Genomic DNA, 27,243 nt, shown 5'->3' with positions numbered 1-27,243 from the left:
GGAAGACAGGTTTGTCATGAATACTGGGGACTTGGTGTGATGTCACTGCCAGCTCTGTGTGATCGTAGGTGGTGTTAGAGCTCCAGGAGCGAGGGGGGAGAGCAGTCGAAGAGACGATGTCGCTCTCAGACAAGCAGCCTGCCTCTCGCACTGCCGCTTACAGCCAGCTCTGTAAGGGCAAGCCTGCAGAGTGCCGAATGGACCCCCCAAAAGAAATCAACCAAGCTGGATTTGAGTGGCAGAGGACAGAGGGCAAACTGAATGAAATCGGACTGAACGTCAGCATGGACGGGCAGCTGAAAGACGGGCTTGTGAAGAATGCCAGCTTCCTGGAGCAGAAAAAGCTCTGCTTCTTTGAGGGGAAGCTAGACAAAGAGCTCAGCATTGAGGTGCAGGACGAGGAGTGTCAGGCAACCTCGGGTCACCTTGAGAGCAGGTATGTGATTTCAGAAACCTGCCATTCCTTGGAGGGAAACTCGGTACACCAGAAGACAGCTGAGTTCCGTGTGGGACCCGGAGAGGGGCCAGATGAGAACAAAGCCTCTACAGTTCAGGGGAAGGTGGCAGGGAAGAATGGGCCAGAGACCAAGAGCCAGCCAGATCTGGATTTCCCTGGGGCTGCTGACATCCCCACCCGGGATGTTGAGCAAGAAACCAGTGTTTGGAACCCCAACTTTCATCCAGTGGCTCAGGGCTTGAGGGAAGCAACTCCGGGAAAGGAGAATGGCATCACTGCTGGCTGCCGGGTGCCTGGGGTGGTGAATGATCACTCTGGGCTGCTCGAATGTAAGCCCTCACTATCTGAGGCTATAGCGCGCCCAGCCCCCACTATTGAGCATTCACCCACTGCCATTCCACCGATCACTATGGTGGAGTTCACCCAGGAATACGTAAATGACAGCTCTCATGACAGAGACCACGAGAAGGAGCTGGAGAAATTGAATTCTCCCGAAGAGGGGGCTTTGCTCAACCAAGTACCCCAGCAGAAAAAAGCAATGCGCCGGGCCCTGTCTGAATGTTCTCACCTCTCGGTTCCCCCAGCTGTCAACCTTGCAGAGAAATATCCTGAACTCCCTGCCCGAGAAGAGCTTTCTTCTGGCCTGCTGCCTCTTACCAGCAGCCCAATGCCAAGTCCTACGCCCAGGAAACTGGGGGCTCCTGCCATAAAGCGCTCCATGACGGTGGCTGAGGAACAGACAGCTAGCTACAAATTGATCCCTGGGGAGTTGCCCATCCCATCTACTGAAGAGGTACCTCCTTTCATCTGTGAGGAACCTGTGGCCAAGAAGAGAGAAGAACTGACCCCCGTCAGCAACAGCAGCGGCAGCAGCTCTGGGAAGAAGGAACTGGGCACCGCTGGATTGCATCTCCATGGTAAGCTGGAGCAGATTCCTGAAGTAAGCAGCAAGGAAAAAGGACATGAAGATGTTAGTGAAACCAGAACGGATTCATGCTCCCCAGTCTGCCAAGGAGGTGAGAAACAGCCAGGACAGACGGCTCTGGCAGGGAAGAAAGAAATTGAGGTCACTGCAACCCAGAGCACTCCAGCGTTCCTGTGTGAAGAGACCCCACGTGATGGTATGTTTCTAAATTTTGCCTCCATGGGGAACAAGCAGACAGCAAGGAGGGAACCAAAGTGACAGATTACCGGCAGGAGCGTTAGGCGCCTTTATTACCGCTGGAGTCTGTGTGCCGGGGAAAGCAGAATTCTTTGCATTGGAAGGTTGCCGGGAGTGAGGCGAGAAAGTAGACAAAGTGAATCCAGCTAGGTCAGCCTGAATGTCTGCTGGCATGATGGATAGTGGGGACTGAGGACGTGGGCTGATGGGGTCAGAGGGTGGTGGACATAAGAAATAGACCCCTTGCTTGACCTCATGTCACCCTACCCACCCCATCCCCCATCCTGCCACCCCCTCAGCTCCCTGTTGGCTTGAACCAGATGATTCCTGAGCCCCAAATCATCCAATCACAACTGATTGATTTCCTTGCTTGAAAATCCGCCACTGTGTGGACTCACAATGGGCGTATCAGCACTAAACCTCCTCTCGTTAAGTAGCACAGCCTGGGTGCAAGCTCTGTTTTCCATTTCGCTTGTGAGAACATTTTACTTTTGTTCAAGTGGAAAAAGAGCCTTTTAAAGCTGGCTATTTAATATTCTCTTCCTGTTCTTCATGTTTGACCCAGTCTTGCTTCTAGTCTTCTCTTTCTGCATGCAGGTGGGGAGAATTTGTGGGGAGAAGGGAAAGGAGAGAGAAGGAGAGACTTGCACTTAATAAACCGCTAAATGTCACAGGCTTTGTGGCTGCCTCCTGTGTCTTTCTTCCTGGCCCTCCTCTTCCCCACCCCCCAGCCCCCCATGGAGCTTATTGTTGGTGGTCTACAAAAGCTGGTTTTCCTCCCAGTCCAGTTTGAGCACAAAGGACTCTGATTCACAAGCTGGTTCATGGGGATTTAAACCATGTGTTTTGTTTGTAAAAAATCGCCTCTTCTCCTAATATTTATTCCTCTCGGTACGTTTTCATGAAGTTTTTTTTACTCATTTTCAAGTATTTTCTCGGGGAAGGGTAAGTGGAAAAGCCCTAGAAGACCAACGGGGTTTTTTTGGGTTTTGGGGGGGGGGGGTTGCCTTTTTTTTTTTTAACGGAGGTGGACAAAGAAGCTTCCTATAAGCTTCCTATTTCCTCTGTGATGTATGTCTCCAGGATGACAAGCACGCAGATACTCTGTGCCGTTGCTCACTTCTAGCTGTGGCAGAACTGTAAGCCCCTTGTGAATAGGGTTCTGTCGTCTTCCTGTTGATGGGCTGGTTCCCGGTTTGGTGCCCTATACCTTCTAGGTGGTAATGAGTGCAGATTTTTGTTTATTTCAAAGCAAGTTTATCCTAGTTCACACTAACAGAAGTTCATGGTGGCAGGAAAAAATTTCAGGTAACCTGCAAACCTCACTAATGTGTGCACCTAATAAAATGTTTAAGTGTCGACTCTGCTAAGCGCTGTGTAGATAAAAACAGATAAAGATTCATGCTTACGATATGTCAGTCACTGTCTAGGCGCTGGATATTGCCCACATTCTCAAGCAAGTTATGATCAAATTGGGGTGGGGGAATGGAGCAGTGAGAGAGTCGTGAATCATGGAAACTACCTGGAGGAGGTGGTTCGGAAGTCCTGGTGCCTAACTTTGCAAGGGAAAGCCTTCCAGGCAAAGGGACTCACGTAAGGGAGCCTAGATAGCTCATTGTTAGGTAAAAGAACAATGACCAGTATTCATAGGGTACTCTTGTAAGGATTATTTAATTTCAAAGAACGGAAACACACTCAGAGGAACTCAAATTTATAAAAAGGTGTTTATTGACAGGGAGTCTCAGGGAATCCAATTGCAGGAAGCGTAGTCGGGCCGCAGCCATTATGTGCCTCTTAGGACATTTGCTTCACCCTAAGCATTGTGTTCCATTCCCTTCCCTGCTGGAAACTGCTTTCTCTGCCATCTCATACATTTTCTTTCCTTGGTGACTCTGGTCCACACAGACACTGGGTTGCCATGGTTTGGGCTTTGTGCCCCACTTTATGCTACCTTACATCCCTTATATCTGATCACCTCATTCACCTGGAGACTTCTTGGGAAAAGAATGTGGGTTGAGCAAACATGTCAAAGCCATCCATACATATGTGGCCGGAAATAATGGGAGAACACCTCTAGAAAATTATTTGGAACCCAAACTTCAAATGCCCCTTAAGATGTTTTAAAAAACTGCTGGCTGCCTATAACAATGAAGTGGCCCAAAGTCAGCTTTGGGATGACTCAGTAGACAGGATGAACTGGAAAACAGAGGATTGAAAGCAGAAATCCTTGTGACAATAATAGCTTGTCTCATGTAGTCATTGCAAGTGAAATACTGATGACATGAATGAGGAAATAGAACAGGTGAAATCAACTTGAAAACTGAATGTGGAAGGTGTGTGTATGTGTGTATGTGTGTGTGTGTGTGTGTGTGTGTGTGTGTGTGAGAGAGAGAGAGAGAGAGAGAGAGAGAGAGAGAGAGAGAGAGAAAGGAGTCGAAGCTAGTGCTATTATACTGAGCCTGGGTTTCCCAGCAGGTAGTAACGCAGATACTGGAAAGATCCAACAGAAGGAAGTAGTTTTGTGGAGCAGTTACAAGTTCTGTTTTGAGCATTATTTTTCAAAACTGTAGGGACATTTGGGTAGTGGTCTCTAGCAATTGGCTGGCATAGACCCCTGAGCCAAAGGTGGAGGGTCATGGTGAGAAGCACCGTCTGGGAGGGAGGTAGCAGTTTCTGCTTCTGTGTACGTCAGGTGTTTTTCACTGGGTGGCAGCGATGTAGGTTGAGGTGTTGCATGCTTATGTCATAGGCAGTGGGAGTTTGTGTAGATGTTTACTGAACAATCCTGGGCCTGCTGAAAAATGTGCGTAGTGATCTGGGGCTAATGGCAACATATCACACATTTGGTAAGATGTTCTTTCAGCTTGCTATAGAAAAAAAGACATTCACCAACCTTGTGTGTTTTTCTTTTCTTTCTTCATATTTTTAAAACTAAGCAAATTCAGTTTTGACTCATAATACATAGAGTTTCAAACATCAAAAAGTACAAACTGCTATAAATTAGAAAATCTCCTACCAAGACAAGACCACTTGATTCACTTTTCCTTGCTTCTTTCCTCTAAGTACAGCTAAATACTCTGAAAAGAATTCAGCAGACAATTACAAAAGGAATCTGAAAGGTGGAAAGGAGAGGACGGACTGGGTAGGGAACTCAGGGCTTAAGGAAGGACAGTGTACGTTGAGACCCCTGGGTTTTCTTTCTAATCTCCCCTGTACCCAGGGCTGGGCCCTGGAGAGTGCCTGCAACCCAGAAGTGCCAACAAGCATAGATGCCTCCCCGCCCCCAAGCCTCCCCCACCAAAAAGAAGAAGAAGAAGAAGAAGAAGAAGAAGAAGAAGAAGAAGAAGAAGAAGAAAGAAAAGAAAGAGAAAAGAAAGGCGAAGAGAAGGGAAAAAAGAAAGAATAAAAAGCCTACTTTCTCTTGCCAAAAGACTAGGAAAGGGAAGCCATATTCCCCTACTCATATCCAGCAGCAGTAGTGGGCTCAGTCCTGCTGAGCAGTGCTCATGAGGGCCCACCTGTCACCTGTTCCACACCTGACAGCAAAATACAATCCATCCACACTGGCAGGAGAATCTATCCCTAGTCCCCCACAGGTGACAGCACCAGTGACACCTATAGGCCTGATGTCTTCTAGCCTTCTACCCAGGAACAGAAGGGGACTTTGGGAGGTTTCCTCCTATACACCCTTCCCTCCAGCAGCAAAAGGCCAGGTGGGCGCCTCCTGCTCCCAGTGGCACCTGCAGAGATCGAACAAGAAGTATGCCAGCACCAGGCAGCCAGAGAACAGGCCAGGAGAAACTCTCTGCATTCTGTGGGTCTGGCATCACTCAACCCTCACCTAGTGAAACCATCTGGCCCAGGGAGGTGGCTTCATCCCTTGCTGGAACTACCAGCCGGGACTGAGTGACATTCTCATGAAGCCAGAAGAACACAGCAGTCCACAGTTGCATTACAAGGGCTCTGGAGACTAAATTGTTATTGAAACTACAGCCAGAACATGCACACTGAATTTAAACAATGATTACCTGATATCATACAAAATTAGGATTGTAAAGCAGCCATTATAAAATTGCTTCAACAAGCAATAATGGATTGTCTTGAAACAATGGAAAAACTAGAAAATCTCAGCAAAGAAATAGAAGTTATTAAAAAGTAGGAGATGGAAATTATGGATAGGAAAAATACAATAATCATATAAAAAAACATGTCTGATGGGCTCAATAGTACACTGGAAATGTCAGAGAATAGAATCAGTGAACTTGAACACAGATCAATAGAATTTAGTCCATCTGAACAAAAGAGAGAAAATAGAAAAAATTACAGCTCCTCAGAGCCTTCTATAACAATAACAAAAGATCTAACATTTGTATCACTGGAATCCCAGGAGAGGAGAAAAAAATGTGAGGCTGAACAATTATTTGAAGAAATAATGACTGAAAGCACCTCAAATTTGTCAAAAGACATAAACCTAAAGATTGGAGAAACTGAATGAACCTCCAAGAGAAAAAACCCAAAGAAATCTACACCAAGACATATTATAATTAAATTCTGCCAACTGAAGACAAAGAAAAAAGATCTTGAAAACAACTGTAGAGAACTAACATATCTGTATTGGGGAATAGCAGTTCAAATGGCGTTGTGATTCTTACCGGAAACCATGAGGGCAGAAGGAAGTAGCACAACGTTTTTCAAGTGTTAAAAGAATAGTCAACTGCAAATTGTATATCTGGCAAAACCATCCTTCAGGAAAAAAGGGAAAGTAATGACATTCTAAGAGGAAAACTAAGAGGATTTTTGCTTGCTGACATCCCTTTAGAGAGTGGCTAAAGGAAGCTTTCCAAAAAAATAAGATATCATAACAGAAGGAGGCTTGGAATTTCAGAAATGAAAAAGTAATTAGAACAATGGAATGAGTAAAAATAGGAGTAAACATAAATAGACTGTCCTCATGAAGTTTAAAAATCTTATTTGATGATCGAAGCAAAAATTGTACCATCTGATGTGGTGCTCGATGTCTGAGAAGGAAATACCTAAGAAATTACATTTAAAAAGCAGGGAGGATAAAAGATCCTAAATAGAAGTAAGTAAAATGGTACACTCAAAAACATTAAAAAATAAAAGTGGAATTTTAAAAAATGTTCAAGTAGCCCACGGGAAGGCAAAAGAAACAGAGGGAACAAATAATAAAAAACAGAGCCGCCCTCTGTGCCCTCCTCATTGACACCATGCTCCAGTTCCTGCTTGGAAATACGTGTGGCCCCCTAGTTGGAATGTATCTGGTCCAGAACCATGACATAGCAAACCTGGTTTAAAAACTTGAAGGAATTGAAAAGGACTTGGATACAAGAAGAAGCCCCCTGCTTTATGAGGCGGACTCCAGCACTGCCTTCTGGATTTGCTGATTCTGCTGTTATGGAGGGCCTCCTTACCATCTGAGCCGAAAGCTTTCGTTTTAAATTCCGGCCTCAGAGATTTTCCTCTCTGCTCGAACCTGCGCTGCCTCTGAGCACAGATGGGGCCACAAGTTAAGAACTCTCCTTTTCCAACATCCTCACTTCTTCCCTTCCTCTTTTCCAGCCGCTTGAGATGGACTAAGACTGGAATTGTGGTGCTAGATGAGTAAAGGTGACCTTTAACTAGTTCTTTGGGATTTCTACCACCTTTTTTCTAAAGAAAAGATTGATGAGTTTTGTATAGCTGATCAGATTTGAATAATGCCGATTCCACTGTTAAGCAATTATAATGGATGCTTAAACATTTGGTACTAAATTATGTTGTTTCCACGTAATTAAAATTAAAGTCTAGAGGGGGGAAAACACCCAAATACCAAGATGACAATATAAACCCTAACTGATCAGTAATTACTTTAAATGCAAATAGTCTAAATACTACAATTGAAGACAGAGATTAGAAGAGTAGATTTTTAAAAAATGACCCAAGTACACGCAGTGTACAAGAAATGCATATCAGGGATGCCTGGGTGGCTCAGTCAGTCAAGCGTCTGACTCTTGATTTTGCCTCAGGTTATGATCCCAGGGTCGTGGGACCGAGCTGGGCCTGGAGCCTGTATAAGATTCTCTCTCTCTCTCCCTATCTCCCTCTGCCCCTCTCCCCACTAGCATGTGCACTCTTTCTAAAATTAAAAAAAGAAAGAAAGAAATGTATGTCAGTCCTAAGGAAGGTAGATTGAAAGTTAAAGATGGAAAAAGATATATCATGTTAACATTAATTTTTTTAAGTGGCTATATTCTTTTCAAGCACCTATGGAACATTTGCCAAGATGGATCCTAGGCCATAAAATGAACTTCAGTACTTTATTAAAAGGTTAAAATCATACAGAATATTTTGTCTGGCTATAAGGAATCAAATTAGAAACCAATAATAGGCCACAGGAAAATCTTCAGTCATTTGGAAATTAGAGTACACATCTTAATAGTCCATGGTTGAAGAGGAAGTTATCACAGGAAAAATTAAAAATAAAATGAGGGGGTCTGGCTGGCTTGGTCAGTGGAGCATGCAACTCTTGATCTCAGGGTTGTAAGTTTCAGCCCCATGTTGGGTGTGGAGATTACTTAAAAATCTTGGGGCTCCTGGGTGGCTCAGTCAGTTAACGTCCCACTTCGGCTCAGGTCACGATCTCATGGTTTGAGCCCCACATTGGGCTCGCTGCCATCAGCACAGAACCCGCTTCAAATCCTCTGTCCCCCACCCACTCTTCCCCTCCCCTTCTCGCACTCTCTCTAAAAATAAACATTTAGGTGGGGCGCCTGGGTGGCGCAGTCGGTTAAGCGTCCGACTTCAGCCAGGTCACGATCTCGCGGTCCGTGAGTTCGAGCCCCGCGTCGGGCTCTGGGCTGATGGCTCAGAGCCTGGAGCCTGTTTCCGATTCTGTGTCTCCCTCTCTCTCTCTGCCCCTCGCCCGTTCATGCTCTGTCTCTCTCTGTCCCAAAAATAAATAAAAAACGTTGAAAAAAAAATTAAAAAAAATAAAATAAAATAAACATTTAGGAAAAAATTTTTTAAAAACAAATAGAATGAACTTTGTGATGAGCACAGGGTGTTGTATGGAAATGTTTAATTGTACACCTGCAACTAATATTACTCGGTATGTTAACAAACTAGAACTAAAATAAAAACTTAAAGGGCACCTGGGTGGCTCAGCTGGTTAGACATCTGACTCTTGATTTCATCTCAGGTCATAATCTCATGGTTTATGAGTTCTAGCCCCACGTCGGTTCCACACTGATAGTGCAGAGCCTGCTTGAGATTCTTCCCCACCGCCCGCCCTCCCTGCCCCCCCCCCCTCCACCTCCTGGCCTCTCTCTCCCTGCCCCAAATAAATAAATGTTAAATAAATAAAAATTTAAATTAAAAATAAAATGAACTGAATAAAAATGAACATAGAACATCTCAAAATCTGTAGAATGCAGCTGTAGCAGTGCTGGGAGGGATATTTATAGCCCTATGTGCTTACCTTAGAAAAAAGATCTCAAATCAATAACCTAAGTTACCACATCAAGAAACTAGAAAAGGAAGAACAAATAAATCCGAAGCAAGCAGAAATCAGTGAAATTGTAAACAAGAAAACAACAAAGGAAATTTATTAAGCCAAAAGCTGGTTCTTAAAAAATACCAATACAATTGGTAAATCTTCAACAAAATTGACAAAGATAAAAAGAGGACACAAACCACTAACCTCAGGAATAGGGGACATCACTATGGCAATTAAAAGGATAACAAGTGAGCACTGGAAGCACCTTTACACTCCCAATTCAACAGCTCAGAGGAAATTCCTTGAAAACCACAAATTACCAAAACTCAACCAAGATGAAATAGATAACCTGAATAACCATTAATAAAATTGGATTCTTAATTAAAAAGTTGCTGAGGGATTCACTGTAGGGGTTCATCCTACATTTAAAGAATAATTAACACCAATTTTGCACATTCTCTTCCAGAAAATACAAGAGGAGGCAATATTTCTGATTCATTTTATGAGGTCTGTATTTATCTGATACCAAAACCAAACAAAGACAGTATACAACAAACTACAGACCAGTATCTCTCATGAATGTAGATGCAAAATATTAACATGTCCAGCAATATATAAAATTACCTATACACAACACCAGTGGAATTTATTCCAGATCTACATGGCTAGTCCTGTAATCAAAAACCAATCAAGGTTATCCATATCAACAGTCTGAAGAAGAAAATTCATATAAGTGCAGAAATGCATTCAACAAAACTCATCACCCATTTATGAAAAAACACTCATCAAAGATAAGAGGGAGAACTTTCTCAACTTGATCAACTTCCTCACCTACAGAAAACCTAACCGTAACATCATACTTAGTAGTGAAATACTGAGTGCTTTCCCTGTTAAGACTAGGAGCAGGGCGGGGCGCCTGGGTGGCGCAGTCGGTTAAGCGTCCGACTTCAGCTCAGGTCACGATCTCGCGGTCCGTGAGTTCGAGCCCCGAGTCGGGCTCTGGGCTGATGGCTCGGAGCCTGGAGCCTGTTTCCGATTCTGTGTCTCCCTCTCTCTCTGCCCCTCCCCCGTTCATGCTCTGTCTCTCTCTGTCCCAAAAATAAATTTAAAAAAAAAAAAAAAAAAGACTAGGAGCAGGGCAAGGATGCCTGCTCTCATCACTCCTACTTAACCCAATACTGGAAGTTCTGTTTAGCACAATAAAGTAAAAGGAAATAAAAGGGCATATAGATTAGAAAGGAAGAAAGAAATCTGGCTCTCTTTGCAGATGACATGATTGTCTATATAGAAAATTCCGAGGAATCTACCAAGGAAAAAAAAAAAACCTTCCTGGAACTAATAAGTAATTTCAGCAAAGTCACAGGATGGAGTTCACTGCATGTCCATACACTAACAGTGACACTATTTTAATAAAAGTCCTGTACACAAATGTTTGTAACTGTAGCAGGCGAATGGTGAAACTGTGGTTAGAGCTGTACCATGGAATATCTGGCATATCATCAGCAGTCAAAAGGAACTAACTACTGATGCATACAACAACACCAGTTGTTGTAACATCTCAAAAGCATTATGCTGGGTGAAAGAAGCCGGACAGAAAAGGTAACATACTGTATGATCCATTTACATAATAGTCTTGAAATAATATTATAGGGATGGAGAGCAGATTAGTGGTTGCCAGAGATTTAGGGATTAGGAAAGGAAGGAAGGGAGGGTGGGGTGGCTATAAAAGGGTAACAGGAGGGAGCCTGTGTTAATGGAACATTGATCTGTCCTGATTGCTAGTAGTGGTTACATAAAGCTCCACATGCGACAATTGCATGGCACCGCATATGTGCGCACGTGCACACGCACACACTCTCACACAAATGAGTGCTGCATGTAGAACTGGAAACATCTGAGCAAGCTCTATGGGTTGTACCAGTATCAGTTTCCTGGTTTTGATAGAGTAATGTGCTAATGCAGGGTGTCAGCGCTGGGAGAAGCTGGAGGAAGTGTACACAGGACCTCCCTGTACATTTCTTTGCAACTTTTAATCAATGTAATTTCTTCAAAATGATGTTTTAAAATGTTTAAAATAAAGCCTCCTGCCCTCTTAATTCTGTGCCCCATTCCCCCTTCCCCAAATTAAGGTGTTTTTAGAATGCATGCACAAGTGTATTTGCATTAGAAATCTATTTTGCCCCCTTCCTTTCTCTAGACAGATGGTTTCATGTTGCCTTCCTATTCTGCACCTTCCTTTTTTCTTCACTTAATAGAGATGATTCCGTATCGGTCATGCTTTATGTTTTCAGATGCTGAGATTATCTGATACTTTGCCGTGATGCTTTGACCACTTTTCTATTAACAGACTTTGGCTGTTTCCATTTTGTGCTGTTAGGAACAATGCTCTGATGAAAGGCCTTATACATTTGCCATTTTGCTGCTGTGTGAATATATCTCTAAGATAAATTTCTGGAAATTGAATTTCTCGATTAGAATTTACAGTACAGTTTTCAGAGACACTGGTAGATTGCCCTGCATAGGAACTGTACCATTCCACACGTTCACCAGCCCCAGGTATCCTCATATTATCCCCATTGGCTGTTTTCACATTTTAGGACTTTTGACAATATGTTAGGTTAAAAATGGCATCTCAGTGTGGTTTTAATTTTCATTTCTCTGAAAAATTGGGCATCTTTTATTTTCAATTTGTATTTCAGTTTGTATTTCTTTTTCTGTAAACTGTGTTCATATCCTTTGGGCCATTTTTCCAGTGGGTTATTGGCTTTTGTAGAAGTTAGCGATTTGTAGGAGTATTTTATATATAATAAGCTCATTGTCTTTGATGTGAGGTTCAAAATTTTTTTCCTGTTTATCATTTGCCTTTTGGCTTTTCTTCTTTTCTTTCTTTCTTTTTTGTGGTCGTTGAAGTTTTTGAAACTTTTTCCTTAGACTGATCTTCTTTGGCTTCTGGATTTTGTGCCAGTTAGAAAGGTCTTTCCCACACCCAGATTATAAATTTCATGGTATTTTAATGCTTTCAGGTGTAGCCCTATTGAAATCTGGAATTACGTCCCCACAGCGGTACTGCTGGGCATATAGCCTTAGGTGGTAGACTATTTCTGGCCTTGGGTCTGATTTCATGGGTCTCCTCGGCCTTATTGGAAATCTGGGTCACTGCTAGAACCAGATCAAGTTAATCTCACATCCTCCATAAAGTGGTGCTTTACAGGGAAAGGAAATAAGGGGAGGACATTGGGTGATCTTCTGGCTCTTATCCCATCTTTCAGCAACCTTTATTCCAAGAGATAAACTCTAGTAGAAGAGGGTTTTGTCCCCTGTGTGCTCCGGGAGTTAGTGGTTGGGTGACAGAGCCCCTTTGCTGGTCTCCAGGGAAGGGAAACCAAACTTCAAGGGCCATTTCCTTCCATTGGTCGTCTGTGCAAATCCCACTTAGGTTGCTTCTCCACAGGGACAGGCTGCCTGAATCTGTGGAATCTGAAACGGTCCTGACACAATGAGAGGAACTCGGGAGTCTTATCCACATTTCAGAGCACAGCCCTGTGGATTTTGTTCAGATTGAAGTGCTAGTCAGTGTCTGTCTCCACTAAGACTTGCATTTTCGAAATGGGTATGAAAAACATTTGCTTAGCATAACTGTTCCCCCTCTTAGGAATAAGTAAGCCTGAAGAAGGACGGCCTGCTGGGAGTGTGACCGGAAATGACATCACTGCCCCTCCAAACAAGGAGCTCCCACCAAGCCCAGAGAAGAAAACAAAGGTAGGTGCCGCAATGCTGGGTTCTCTTCTACCAATATCATTTTTTAAAACCGTACCTTCTGCTACTGTTGCTTGGATTGTGAATGGAATTTCTTTTTTCTGAGCTATTAGTAGGTCCTTCCCCAGTTTTGGACCTTCTTAGAAAATATTTTATGTTCCTATTTTACCATAGTAGCCTAACTCAACCCTTAAAATCTCTTCCCTTGACCCCATTATCTTGAATATGTGTAGAAATATTCTGTAGAGGGTGTTTCTGCTTCCCTTAACAACAACAATAAAGGGGTTTGCAAAACTATTTGGAAATAAATTCTGCAATCTGCATTCATGAAAAGGGAAAACAGATTTTTAAGGTGGATCAAGGCTTCACACACTTACTGGTACTTACTGCAGAGTAGAAATGCCACACTTCAGTGTGGTCCTAAAACGATGCTGATGTTGCCTCATCAAGGTACAAATAATAACAGCTTAATCACCTGCTGGTGGCTTTTCTTCCTAAAACTATTATAGCAGCCACCAAAAGCTAATTGTTTAAAGCTGTCACTGAATTTAAGTCTTCAGGTGCCAAACTGCTAGAATTTGTGAAACAGTAAGAATGAATTCCCGGTTTTCTTTCTCTCATGGTTTCTTTCCACTATTAACCAAGCTCAGAATAACGGAATGCTGCTTTTCAGTTGCATAGATCCTCATTGCTTATAATTTTACTTTGAATTGTGCAATTTATACTTTTTTTTTTAATTTGTTTTTATTTTTGTTTGTGTGTTTGATGTTGACCTTTAAAAAAAAAAAAAAACACCACCAACAAATCAACTTAAAGCCTTTGGCCACCACTCAACCTGCAAAGACTTCAACATCGAAAGCCAAAACTCAGCCCACTCCTCTCCCCAAGCAGCCGGCTCCCGCCACCTTTGGTGGGTCGAATAAAAAACCCATGAGCCTCGCTGCGGGCTTAGTGCCGGCTGCCCCGCCCAAACGCCCTGCCGCCACCACTGCCAGGCCTTCCACCTTACCTTCAAAAGACGCAAAACCTAAGGTAAGTGGCCACCTAAGCACTCTGCCAGGGAAAAGTTCTCCCCTTTGAGTGTCCGATCGGCTCTCATTGCTCCCAGACAGCGGAATCAAGCTGCTGGAATTGGGGGAAGTGGGGAAAGGCGACTTGAAAATCATTTGGGGCCCAGGATGCAGCCATAACATCTGAAGGCCTTTCAGACCTTGTACCTTTCCCTGCCCCTGCCTGGAGGCAATACTGCATCTGCTTGGGTTTCTTTTCCTTTCTCCCAGCCCCTCCTGCTCTTCACGGTTTGAACACTTGTTAGCCAGTTTGCCCCACTCCACACCCCGTTAGATTAACCCCTTTTTGGTAGAATTCTCCCATCGAATTCCTAAAATTTGGTTTTTGTCTTTCTCTTTAATCCTCCTACAGAAGTGATTTTTACCCATTACTTTTTTGGATAAAGCTCTTCTGACTGATCTCTGTAGGTTCCAACATCATGTGACAACTTCCTTTGCTTTTGACATTGGGCCCCCTCTCTCCCTCTGCAGTTTTCCAGTTTTTCAGGTCACCCACATTATTGCCTAGAAATCAGTCAATTTGGGCAGCAGTGGCTTCACAGGATTGTCCTAGAAGGGCAGATTGCGTCTGTGGCTTTCTTCCTTAACATTTTGTTTTATTTGAGAAGGGCCTTTAGGTCAGCTTGGTGTTATTCTTTAAATTCATGGTGGGAAATAGTTTCCCATGTTAAAATGGTAGTGTATCAATCTAATCTTGTAAAGAAAATTGGTGGAACCTAGGAATTGTAGAATAGGCTGGAACCTTGGCCAAGAAATTGCTATGGCCAAGAATTTCTATGAGAAATCCTATCATAGATTAAGAATGATAAAATCTCATGAAGCTTTCTGACCCTGATTTACCCAGTTGACTGCTTTTCTTAACTGTTAGAAGACAATTTATTTGCATAGGCAGAGGGAAAGGCACCTGGGTGGCTCAGTTGGTTAAGTGTCTGACTTCGGCTCAGGTCATGATCTCCCGGTTCATGAGTGAGTTCAGGCCCCACATCAGGCTCACTGCTGTCAGTGCAGAGCCTGCTTCAGATACTCTGTCCCCCTCTCTCTGCCCTTCCCCCACTGCGCTCTCTCAAAAATAAACATTAGGGGCGCTTGGGTGGCTTAGTCGGTTAAGCGTCCGGTTCTTGATTTTGGCTCAGATCATGATCTCACGGTTCATGGGTTTGAGCCTGGCATCGGACTCTGCACTGACAGTGGGGGAGCCTGCTTGGGATTCTCTCTCCCTCTCTCTGCCCCTCCCATGCTTGCACTCTCTCGCAAAATAAATTTTTAAAGTTGAAAAAATAAATAAAAAATAAAATAAACATTAAAAAGAGAGCGAGTAGAGGGAAAGTGACTAGAGCTATGGTACAACAAATCCTGGGGCTGACAGGACAGTGGCAGGGGCGCAGTGTATAGTGAACTTTTACTCTGCAGTAATAATAAAAACGAAGTGCAGTGTACTGGTATCTTTATGCCTGTTAATTCCTTCACTCCTGTCTCTCAGCAACCCATGATGTGGATATTCATCTTCTCATTTCATGGCTCAATGAAATAGCCTTCCTAAGGTCCAGTGCCAGTAAGTCACAGAGCTAGTATTTGAACTTGGTCTGACTCCAACACTGATACTTGGGCCTCTGTCAGCACTGTTCTTTCTTGTCCATGCAGCTTTTATTTTTATTTTTTATTTATTGATTTATTTTTAAAGTTTGCTTATTTTGAGAGAGAGAGAGAAAGAGAAAGAGAGAGAGAGAGAGGGTGCAAGCAGTGGAGGGGCAGAGAGAGAGAGAGAGAGAGGGTATCTCAAGCTGGCTCCACACTGTCAGCACAGAGCCTGACGTGGGGCTCGATCTCACCAACTGTGAAATCATGACCTGAGTTGAAACCAAGGGTTGGTTGCTTAACTAACTGAGCCACCCAGGTGCCCCTCCTGGCCATGCAGCTTTTAGACAGCATTTTGAGACACAGCTGATCTGAAAAGGTGATCTGCATTACAATTACAAACTTGTTTTTTAGACAAGAAACAGATAAAAATATTTGGAGAGATTGATAGAAATAAAGCCTTAAGAAATTTATTTTTATCTTTATTTTGGTAGAAAGATTGTAGAAGCAGACAAAGGAGGAAAAACTTACTCAGAAAAAATAAGCAGATCTAGGACTCTGGTAGAGAAGAAAATATGAATTGAGAAACAGCAGAGTAAGGGCAGTTACCAAAGCAGGCTGGTTCTGTAGCTTGCTGAAACCAAGAGACTGGCAGCTAAAGAGTGTCACATTTTTAAGAGCCTTCTATCCTTAATAACCTTTTTTTCCAACTTATTTTATCACCATTACTTCCACTAGCAAAAGAAGACCCTACTAGATTATTCTGAATCACAGTCAGAATACTGAGAATTTGAAGGAGACCTCAGAGTATCTGGTTTAGTACTCAGAGTTTTGAGCAGACAGGAGGGAGCCCCTCTGCACAAAATCCTACGATGTATTCCGAACAGAGCTGGTAGCTGAACAGTTCCTCTTATTCCAGTCTGAGGGTTCTTCGTACCATACTTCAGGGATTTCATTTGTAGAAGTGTCCATTACCCTGCATTTTCAGTTAGACTTTAACTGGATGCCAGCCCTTAATTTCTGAGCTCCTCCTAAGCTGATTTTCCATTTAAGCAGTGTCCTGCTGGTCTCTGCCAACACACTGCCCTGTGTGGCCATTTCTCTTGGAGCAAAAGAGCTGGATCCACTCTGTCTGTGTTTTGGCTTCCTCTCTTGAGGAAGGCTTATCAAAAGAGTGTGTCCTTCTTCTATTCCTGTAGAAACCAGGCTAAATTGATCCCTTCCCTTCCTTACTAGTAAGGCCATGCCCCGCCTCCACGGAAGAGGAACAACTGGGGCCCAGATGCCAAGCACCTACACTTGAGAGAATTTTCCCTTTTGCTGTCACATTTTCCCTTTTGATGTCACAGCTGACATCGGTGCTTCTCATTCTCTCTGGTCGTCAGGCCTGCACCCTCCACCTGCCCCCTTCTCGTCGTCTCTGTGCTCTGGTCCCCACAGATCCTCTGGTCCTGACCTCCTTTATCCAGATGAGGAAATAAAGCCCTTAGAGGTTCTGTGATTTTCCCAGAAACACACTGTGAGTTGGGGGCCTGACTGGGGTTGGAGCTCAGGCTTCGGATCTAACTGGTTAGGCCAGTGTTCCCTCCATCTGCAGCCCTATTCTGCTCAGCACTCACTGGGTGTATCTTAGCCAAAAGAATGACTGAATTTGCTTAAACATATTTTTTAATTTTTTTGTGGTGTTTATGTATATTTGTCTTTCATCAGGTCTTTAAATACTGATGTATTTAATGTATTAAATACATTCGATCCTGCAGCAAACTTCGTTTGTGATGTGGTATACTTGACTGGTTTGTTCATTCTCACCGGTTCAGGTTGGATTGAGATAGTTAGACTCCCCCATCTCCTGACTCCAGCTGGCCCAGCACCCTACATGGCCAGCTTCTCACTTTGTCTGAAGGACTTAGATCTCAGCAGTATAAATTTTCCTACCAAGAAGTACCAAATCCATAGTTCCCCTGTTTTCTGCTGTCCTTTAACATGACTTCCTGGGGCTCTTGCTGACCTGCTGCTCTTATTCCCACTTCCCTGTTACCAGCCTGTTGCAGAGGCGAAGATTCCTGAGAAGCGGGCTTCCCCATCCAAGCCGGCCTCTGCCCCAGCGCTCAGGCCTGGCGCCAAGAGCACCCAGACTGTTCCAAAAGCCACAGCAGCTGCCACTCCTGCCTCAGCTGGGCCAAGCAGCAGGAGCCCCCCCACACCTGTGCCCAAGAGGCCCACCAGTGAGTACTGTCACCCTTCCTTCCCCCGGGAACCAGTGGGGAGACAGGAGAGATCTGTCTCTGTGCACTAGACCTTAACGGGGAACACTGATCTTCACATGCAGTTAGCCAGTATGTCTGTTCAGAAAACTCTTGAGTGAAAGGGATTCTCATGAATTCCCAGGTAGGATTACTATTCCCTTCTTAGTAACTTCACATTACTCAGCACACTGTGGTCATAGGCTTACATGATAGGAAGTCAGTTGTTCGGTTCCGCAGGCCTGTACTGGTAACCCACTTCCAAGGCTGTGTGGAAGGCACTGTTAAGATTGTAGAAAAGAGTAAGGATACAGTGCGTGGCCTTTTGTACTCCATAAGGGCCCAGTCTTTACCTGGCTGTCTAATTTACTCTTAATCTATTCCAGAGACGAGCACAGCCCATGCCCCAAAGGGGACATTCAGTAGTTGTTGAATGAATGAATGAATGAATGAATGAATGAATGAATGAATGAATCTCAGTACTGGATGAGCCATTCACTAGGTCACTTTGTTAAACATTAAATAGTAAAAAGTGTTATGTTTGTGCAGCCATCAAGACTGAGGGAAAGCCTGCAGACATGAAGAAGACGGCCACGAAGTCTGCACCAGGTGACACCCGTCCCCCACCTCCTGGGACCCTAATTTAAACCCCTACCTCTTTGCAGCTTCCAGGCTCCCTTCTGCTCTCTCCCGCTGAACCCCTGTCATCTCTTACTTCTTTGCAGCTGACCTGAGTCGCCCCAAGAGCACCTCCACCACTTCAGTGAAGAAGAACACCACTGTCCCCGGGGCAGCCCCCGCAGCAGGGGTGGCCCCCGGCCGAGCCAAGCCCACACCCACCCCTCCTCGGCCCTCTGGGACTCCTTCCTCGGACAAGAAGCCCACGTCAGCCAAGCCCAGCTCCTCTGCACCGAAGCCTAGCCGCTTGTCTACCAACGCTTCCACCCCTGATCTGAAGAACGTCCGCTCCAAGGTTGGCTCCACGGAAAACATCAAGCATCAGCCTGGAGGAGGCCGGGTGAGTTCTGGAGCTTGTGGTCCTTGGCATGCTAGCCCTTGCTTCCCTCCCTGCCACGCCACACCCCTGGGCCCACCAAAGCAGAAGGGTTGTCATGACGTCGGATTCAGTGTCACAGACTTGCAGCGTGGGCTCCACGTCCATCCGGCAGCAGACTGTCTCCTCCCGTCTCTATCAGGGGGGCTCCTGGTGTGGATTTTGGGCTTTAGGCTTACGTTTTGGTTTGGAGGCAAAAGGGTTCTTGTACTTAACAAAACAAACAGGGAAGCCCTGGCCTGTGAGACCTGCTGGCTGTGCTCCCCACCCCTGTGCTGTGAGCATCAGGACCTGACCGGCAGGAGGGGGAACCTGGGCTTGGGAGAGGCATGTCTGCCTGAAAGAAGTTAGGGTGCCCCCTTGTGGCCGGGGTGACTGCCCGCTGCAGGGAAGAAGAGCTGTCAGAAGGGCTGTGGTGGGGAGTGCTGTTGAGGGCCAGGTGCTTCACTCTTAAGGATTTTCTGTTTACATCCACCGCACAATTGTCAGCTATTAGCAGGGATGGGACCTGGTGTAGCAAACGGTGGTGGCGAAAGTCCCAGTTTGGGTCCATGGAGCAGTAACCTCATTTCCTATGTGATTCTCTAGCACTTAAGACACCACACCTCCCATTCAGGGTAGGATCCTTAAATTTCTTCAACCCTAGAGCCTTTAAAACATTGAACAGGGCCCAGAATGAGGCAGAATCCTGGTACTGTTGGAAGACACTAATGGCAAACTGGGATTAGTCTGGAATAAGGGCCTAAGAGTTGCTTTTGCTAAGAGGCTGTGGCTCTGGTGTACCCAGATGGTGTGACCATCCCCCCCTTCCTGTGCTCTTCTTATGCTTTCGTTGGGCAAAAATTGCAGGAGGTCTTGGTGAGGAGTTGGGTGACTTGGCCTGGTGAGTGGTGTGACACTTCCCGTCATCAGTAGTGGCTCCTGTGACTACAGCAGCTTGCTTGGGCGGGGAGGACATTTGAGTGGGGGAGCACTGTGACTGGAAAACACACTCTCGGAAGAGAATCCCTAACTTAGCCCTCCTTCCCTCCTTCTCTCCGGGAATGGTGTCTCGATCTTGTCCTCGTGTCTCCAGACTATGGTCTGCAGCTCCTCCTTCTGGCTGGTTTGTCCCGGGAAACGGTTTGTTCCTAGGAGCAAGGGTGACCTGCTTCTGCTTGGTGGCCTGGCCTGGATTCGAGTCCCCTATAGCTTTCTTCCCTTCTTGGCATTTGGGCTCTTACCCTCTTGGTTTGAAATTTGCCCTCCCTTTATCTCCATCCAGGCCAAAATAGAGAAAAAAACAGAGGCAGCTGCTACAGCTCGAAAGCCTGAACCTAATGCAGTCACTAAAACAGCCGGTCCAATTGCGAGTGCGCAGAAACCACCTGCTGGGAAAGTGAGTTTTATTTAGACTTTTACCTCTTGAAGGTGAAAGATGATAAACTGTTTCTTCCAGCCTGAGTCACTTTCCCTTCTATCGCACTTTTTTCCTATCCTTAACCAGTTTCTACTTCGCCCCCGCATTCCCTCCTCTCTGTTTGATGACTCAGCCATCAGAAAAAAGTTTTGTATTAACCCTGACAGTTAACAGATTTGGGAGCCCATTACCCTTTGGGGAATATTTATTCAGCTGGACAAAATGGATCCAAAAATTTTCAGCCACTTCCTTCACACTGACCTTGATGTGAAACCCACCCATTTTGTGTGCAAACACACACACAGCACCCATGTTCTTCCTCAGTAAAACATGGGATTGGTTACTCTGCTGCGCCTGGAACCCTGGAGCCCTGGTGCTTGTAATTGAACTAGAAGGCCCCTTTCGTAACCTGCTGGTTATGGAGATAGCTTTATTTGCCCTGGTTCCCCATGTCACCTCCTCACTGAAAGTTTAGGTGCTCGTTCCCACTGGAAGCCCGCTCAGCCTAGGGATTGCATACCACCGGCAGGGCACAGGTAAACAGAAACTCTAGGTTCTTTCCTCTTGCCTCCACACCCTGGAAGCAGGCCCCTCCTGCTTGCTGTGAGAACCTTCTTTTAGCTGTGGCAGGTAGGTCATCTGTCCATCCAGGGACTGCCAGAGAAGCCGTAACCTCCAGCCCTTAGGGACCAGGATGGACAGTCTCAGTGCAAGGAATTTGTACCTTCGGTGAGGCTTCTGGGTGACTCCTAGAGGCCCTGGAGGTCTCTGGTTCAGAGCAGGGTTTCACTGGGTAGTGGTTTGCTGACCAGTTATTCATCACTGACATTATAAAGAAGGCACGAATCAGTGAGGTATTTGGGCTGGAATCTCTCAGGGTGGATTTCTCTGTTCAGTGGAAAACTCTTCAGCTTGGGGCCTGCTTCATTTGTGAAGGGCTCTGAAGCAAAGGAAGGAAGGAAGCTGGCAACTGTTTCTCCTTGGGAAGGCTCAGAAAGAATTCTTTGTTCCAGCCCTTAGAGCCTGGGCCTTTGTGTGGCCGCATTCCAGGGAGAGCCATTCATAAACACGACAGTGTGCCTGTGCATCATTGCAGCCCTGCTTGGAGCCGGTTCTCTCTGCGCATGAAACTCACAGGGCACAGGACTGGGCATCTGGAGGATGGAAGAGGTGTTTTACTGTCGAGTTGAAAAAAAAGTCTAGACCAGAAGCTCACTCTGGTCCTGTGCTTTCTCGAGCCCCCAGACGCAAGGGCTGCTACTTGTGGAGTGTGGAGCTGCTGAGGCTGTGGCCCGCGCTCCCCCTGGTGTCCGGATTCTGCATGGTGGCTCCAGCGGCCTCTGGCCCATCTGCATTTATAACTGAGCTATGCTGTCCCTTCCTTCCTGTAGCATCAGATCTGTGCCCTGTGAGCCAGCTGCCCAGCACTTCTCTGAGCAGCCGTTGCCTCCCCGAGTGGGTCTGGCTGCTGCAGTTCCCAGCCTCAGATTTAAGGGAAGTGCCAAGCTTCAGCGAAGACCAGTCCGGATAAGCAGGATCCTTGCAGAGAGCAGTCCCAGGACACTGTGTCTCAGCTCTCAGGGAGAGCAGGCGGGAGCGGGGCCATGCCTGAGTGCGCATCTGGGGCCTGCAGCTGGCCGGGCCTTGTGCACCACGGCCCAGCCCCAAGGAGCAGTGATGAGGCCCAGCCCCAAGGAGCAGTGATGAGGACCGTGGAGCCCTTTTGCGATATGTGCTTCTGTGCTCGTGTTGTTTGTTCACGTCTTTGCTCCCTGTCCTGCCACTTCAGATTCCTTCCCCTGTGCTTTTCCACAGCTGCTCTCCTGCAGGCGGGGGCGGAGTTGTAACGGCACCCTGTGTCAGTCATTGTGATCACGTGTGGACTCACTGCCTGCCCTGTGTCGGTTCTAACCAGCCCTCTCCCTTTGTGTTGTTTTTTTCTGTTCTCTAACACTCCAGGTCCAGATAGTCTCCAAAAAAGTGAGCTACAGCCATATTCAGTCCAAGTGTGGTTCCAAGGACAATATTAAGCATGTCCCTGGAGGTGGTAATGTAAGTATGAGCTCTGGGCAGCTGGTGTCTGAGCCGTAGCCCCGTGGGGCACCGGGGAGAGGGCCGCTTGCGCTCCCAGGACCACAGCAGCCTGGCTCGGGGCTTTCTTCCAGACACAGGCCAGCAAAGTGAGAGGAGGCTCAGTGCTCCTGTGTGTTAGGACCAGCTGTTTCTGGGGAACCCCTGACCAACACCCTGGTGATGCCCATTTGGCATCTTTTCTCATCTTCTCTTTCCCTTCTGCTCTCTTTCACCCACTTTCCCCTGTTCTGAGTCCTTCTTCCTCTTACTCCCTCAGCCCCTCCTTTTCTTTTTGTCCCCTTCCTCCATCCATCCAGACAACCTTTTATCACACTGCCCTTCTGTGCCAGCCCTACGCTCTGTGTTGGGGGCACAGTGACTCCAGCTAACAGGCCCTGGTCTAATGTTAGAGAACACCCTGTTCACCTTCCACGTGTCCTCGTGGCAGTACTCAGGCAGGTGGGACCCCAGCATGCACCAGAGGTGTGTTATGGAGAGGCCACATGCAGCCTCTGCCTTCGTGGCTTCTCCCCTGCTTCTCTCCCCACCCCACAGTCAGGGAGCTCATCCTGCTCTGTCTCTCTGGGTTTCATTCAGTTCCTTCTCCTTACTGTCTTAAACTGGACTGAGTTCTGCTCTGCTCACCCTTTTCATTTTCGGCCTCTGTCCCCCCTGTCCCCTCAGTGGCCATGCCATCCTGCCTGTGGCTTACAAACACTCCCCAGCCCGGTGGTCGTATTGTGAGGAATCAGCCTCAGGTTAGCCCTGTCTTGCCCCACACAAGGCCCCTTCTTGCACCTCCTTCCCAGTCACTTTGCACCAGTGGCTCTTCTAACGTGGGTAGAAAGCGCACTCTTGACGTGGAGGTGGGGCGTACTCGGCCGGCCTGGTAGCTGGCCAGACGTTAGCCAGCCTGGTGTGCGATGAGCTGAAGTGGGTGAAGCGTTTAAAGACAGTATCTGGTTAAGGTGATAAAGATCCAGCTTATGAGGGCCCCAGGTAGGCACCGGCCTCAGCTTTTCCTTTCAGGCTTTTGACCTAGGTGAGAACAGGAGGTGAGCAGAGATTATGAAGGAACTGGTCATTGTGTGTGTGACACAGAAATACATTTGTGTATAGTGTGCGGTTGTATGTACAAGCTAGGAAAATAGACATGTATTTTTTTTTTCAAAGTTTGTTTTGAGAGAATGCGGTAGAGAGCACACATGCACAAGTTGGGGAGGGGCAGAAAGAGAGGGAGAAAGAGGATCCCAAGCAGGCTTCGCACTGTCTGCACCGAGCCCAACTCAGGGCTCGATCTTCCGAACCATGAGATCACGACCTGAGCCAAAACCAAGAGTTGGACGCTTAACAGACTGAGCCCCTGGGCGCCCCAAAATAGACATCATTTATCTATCACTTACTGTGGTCTTGGCACATTGCCTACATGTGACTTCCAAGATTTTTTTTAAGCATTGTATTGTAGGAGGCTTCCTTAAGCAGCCTCTCATTCGGAAACCTGCCTGTGAGCAGTGTTTCCAGGTGGGGAGATGAAGGTAGACGGCCTTGACTGAGGGGCCATACTTGTTTCCCTCAGCCCCTCCATAAAGCCACCACAGATAGACACGCAGCTGAGAAAGAGTGGGCCCGCTGGCACAGGTAGAACAGCGTCACACGTCACCCGCAGACCCCATCCCCTCCTGTATAGAAATTCTGAAGTTAGCACCCGGATGAGAGGCTGGAGCAGGGTCCCAGTTAGTGCTGCGCGGCGCCCCCGTGTACATACAAATGTCCCCTTTTTTGAGAACCAGGAGGACATCAGGGCAGGGCACGTAGCAGATTTCCCCCAGTTTAAAATTTTGTGACAGTTTTTCTTCCATTCCACCCCCGTGAGGGGGGATATGTGCGCGTCATGAGTTCTGAGGCCTGGGGGCACTGCCATCCCAACAGCCCGTACTGCTGTCCACAGCAGCCCGCGGGTCCTCACAGGCCAGTGGGGCAGATTGCGGAAACGGCTGCAGCGAGGTTGAGGTACCGTGCTTGCCGGGGTTGGTGTGTGGGAAGAGGACCACGGAGACAGGCATGGCTTCTGCTAGCTGCCGGGCTTTGCCGGGGAGAGGACCTTTGAGAAACACGTCATAGGCCAGAGAAGCAGCACGTGGCTCCCTAAAGCTTTGAGTGGAGGCAAGTGGCCAGGGGAGGGAAGGAGGGGAGGATTGTTTGGCAGTTACTATGGATTCTCTACATACCAGCCCAAGAAGGCAGAGTGACATCTCAGATGTGGTGGGTTAAGTGAGGGGGACACAGTTCAGCTTTTTAAAACGGTTAATCATAGGCATTTTTCAAATACATGCAAAAGTAGAAAAGAATCCTGCAATGTACCCAGCTTCATTTATTATCCTTGTGGCCAATCATTTGTTTGTTTTAAATTTTATTTATTTATTCTGAGTGATTTCTACACCCAACTCACAACCCTGAGGTCAAGAGTCACAGGCTCCACTGACTGAGCCAGCCAGGCGCCCCTCCTTGTAGCCAATCTTATCTTCTGTGTGTTCCCACCCTGATTATTTTGAAGCCAGTCCTAGATACATCATTCATCTGTAAATATTCCATTCATAACTTTAAGATAACTCTTTAATGTACGTGTGTAAAACCCCTACTGACACTCAGGATACAAGTAGGGACCATAAATTGTGGTTGGTTGATGCGTCTCTTGTCTCTTATAACCTTCGGTTTCTTTTACTCTACAGGCACCCTTCAGTTTTTGTTTGTAGCAGCACTTTATAAATGAGTAAACTAAGTGGTTTATCCTAGAATCTGGCTTCTGCTGCATATCCCCGTATTTTGATTTAATATACTCCTTTGTCTCTCCATATCTTTAAATTGATTCAGGTTTGATTTTTTTTTCTCCCCCAGCTCTTTGCAAGACTTTTATAGGTAGTGGTGGTGTTTCTGTCAGGAGGCATATTGTGTTTCACTGTCTGGTCCCCCTACCCGCCCCCACTCTCTGATGGCCAGTACCTAGACCCATGCGTTGAGTAGGGGTATACTATGGTGAGGCTCGAGTTCTCCCATTCCTTCTTCATTTATTGGCTGGGATACATCCGCAAAGCAGAATTTCCCCTGATCAACTATTCTTTACCTGAGAACCAGGCAGGAGGTAGAGAACCAGTGGCTTCGGTCGCAGAACAGTCTCAGGAAATGTGCAGGCCCCAGGCCTTGGAGGGTGACCCCTGGAACGCCTCCCAGGTGTCTCAAGGGTGGCACAAGATGAGCCTGCCACCATTGCTGCAGGACACGTGTTGTCTTGGTCTCAGTAGCTGGCAGATGTTTGGTTGGGAAAAGTACTTCCCTGTGTCCCTGTTGGGAGAATTGTGGCCTTGTTGGAAATGTGAGGCAAAGTGGAGGCTGTTGTGTTGAGATGGTAATTGTACTTTGTAAATGATTACTGAACGTGGAAGCAGTCAGTGTCCTGCTGAACCTGATGTCCCTCCAAAGGGTGGAGTGAAGCCAGAGCCTTTGAAGAAGGTGACCTGTGAAGGGCTTTGAAGGATGGGGAGGAGAATGCAGTGGGCTTGCTTGGCTACGGAATAGTATGAGCAGAGTTCTGGAAACAGTGAGGATGGCTCAGGCAAGCTGATGGTTATGGGAAGTTACTCTGTGCCAGGCCTTGGGCTGCGAGTGGACGTAGAACGATGCAGTAGACATCACATGTATCCTCTTGCAATACGATGGAAACCGTATTTCCTGATACTGGAGAAAGGAAGACGGGGTCCTAGAAGGTAGCCATTGAACGGCACTGTGATGAAACCCCACCAGAAGGGCATGACACCTGCCAGCAGGGCCCCGTGGGCCACCGCATGAAGGACTTGATTGTGGCGGAAAGCCAGGCTCTTCCACAGAACCAAGGAGCGGCTGGGCCACTCACGGGAACTGTGGTATTTTCATCCCAGAACCCAGTGCCCCTCTATAGATGACGTCCTTTCCTAATTTAAACACATGCCATCAGTCGTGGTAGCAAGATGTTTTTCCAAGGCTCCTGGGGGGCAGACCTAGATGAAAGTCCGTTGGCCACCTCAAAAGTAGGGGCAAGTGTAGAGGACACCCAGACAAGTCTCCATCCCCAACGGGATTCATTTGTATAAAAGGCCATTCATCCTCTTGATTGCTCACCAAATGTGGACAGGATGGCAAATCTGTGAAAGGCCTCGTGGAGCCTGTAGTCGTGCACAGTCGCGGCAGATGTGGAACTCCAGGCTACCACGCTGGGCCCATCGTGCAAATGCTTAGTATCCTTAATAATGAGCAGAGCAGCCAAGACTGGGCCTCTTTCACGTATAAATCAGCAGAATTTTGTTGGCGGTGGGGTTTCTTGTTTTCACTTTTATTTGCATTTATTTTATGCAGAATTTACTCCCGGGCCGTAAGTTTTTGTTCCTTCAGTCTCTTCTGGGGTATCTTTTTTTTTTTTTTTTTTCTGTGCAACTTCCTCTTCTGGTTTAGGAATAATCTGCTCTTTTCCAGTAAGGATCGTCTCTCACTGTGGCAATCTGACCATGAGCCCTGTTAAGTTCTACACCACATCTTGGGGGCTTTGTCCACCTGGATGTGCAGTGACCAGAGGATCTACATCTAAACCCCTAAGTTCAGCAGTACTCTCTGCATTTTTAAGCGTGTGCAGTAAAATTACACACTCTCTTTGGGCCACTGACGCTGTGTCCAGCCCCGCTGTTAGGCCTGGGCACACCACTGTCTCCACCATTGTAGCAACAGAATGGCACACGTTGCTTTTGCAAAGTGACATCATTCAGTTACTTTGTGGCATTTCAGATACGTGCATTCTTGATGGCCTGGGCTGTGTTTCACATGTTGAACCTCTTGTGTGATTTTGTAGGTCAAGTAAATAGCGAACTGTTTTCAGAAATCACCTTCAGCCACTCACGGGAAGAGCGTCGTTGTTGTTTTTAATGGGAATAGCCA

The 27,243-nt window shown here is 46.4% G+C and overlaps 1 protein-coding gene and 1 long non-coding RNA gene across 25 annotated transcripts in view; one reads left to right on the top strand and one right to left on the bottom strand.

Annotated features, from left to right (window-relative positions):
• The window catches only part of MAP4 (microtubule associated protein 4), a 207,912-nt gene that overhangs the window by 173,538 nt on the left and 7,131 nt on the right, over positions 1 to 27,243 (top strand). For 13 of the 24 annotated variants that reach the window (XM_040445206.1, XM_040445216.1, XM_040445205.1 and 10 more), the window contains 7 exons: positions 12,767 to 12,873; positions 13,687 to 13,902; positions 17,557 to 17,740; positions 18,308 to 18,367; positions 18,484 to 18,776; positions 20,077 to 20,190; positions 22,171 to 22,263. In XM_040445206.1, the coding sequence (XP_040301140.1) occupies positions 12,767 to 12,873; positions 13,687 to 13,902; positions 17,557 to 17,740; positions 18,308 to 18,367; positions 18,484 to 18,776; positions 20,077 to 20,190; positions 22,171 to 22,263 (1,067 nt within the window). The remainder of the gene's footprint in view (positions 1 to 12,766; positions 12,874 to 13,686; positions 13,903 to 17,556; positions 17,741 to 18,307; positions 18,368 to 18,483; positions 18,777 to 20,076; positions 20,191 to 22,170; positions 22,264 to 27,243) is intronic. The other 11 variants (XM_040445212.1, XM_040445221.1, XM_040445208.1 and 8 more) reach the window with 6 other exon arrangements.
• LOC121011148 (uncharacterized) lies at positions 212 to 27,219 on the bottom strand. Its single transcript, XR_005781512.1, has 3 exons — positions 27,206 to 27,219; positions 10,076 to 10,078; positions 212 to 308 (listed from the first exon to the last, which is right to left on the bottom strand). It is a non-coding gene; the product is annotated as an uncharacterized LOC121011148 (long non-coding RNA).

This window comes from Herpailurus yagouaroundi, unplaced genomic scaffold (genome assembly GCF_014898765.1).
Source record: "Herpailurus yagouaroundi ecotype Mexico unplaced genomic scaffold, PumYag 193, whole genome shotgun sequence".
NCBI lineage: Eukaryota > Metazoa > Chordata > Mammalia > Carnivora > Felidae > Herpailurus > Herpailurus yagouaroundi.
Note: the sequence above shows the minus strand (reverse complement) of the source record. Positions and strands in the feature narration are given on the sequence as shown.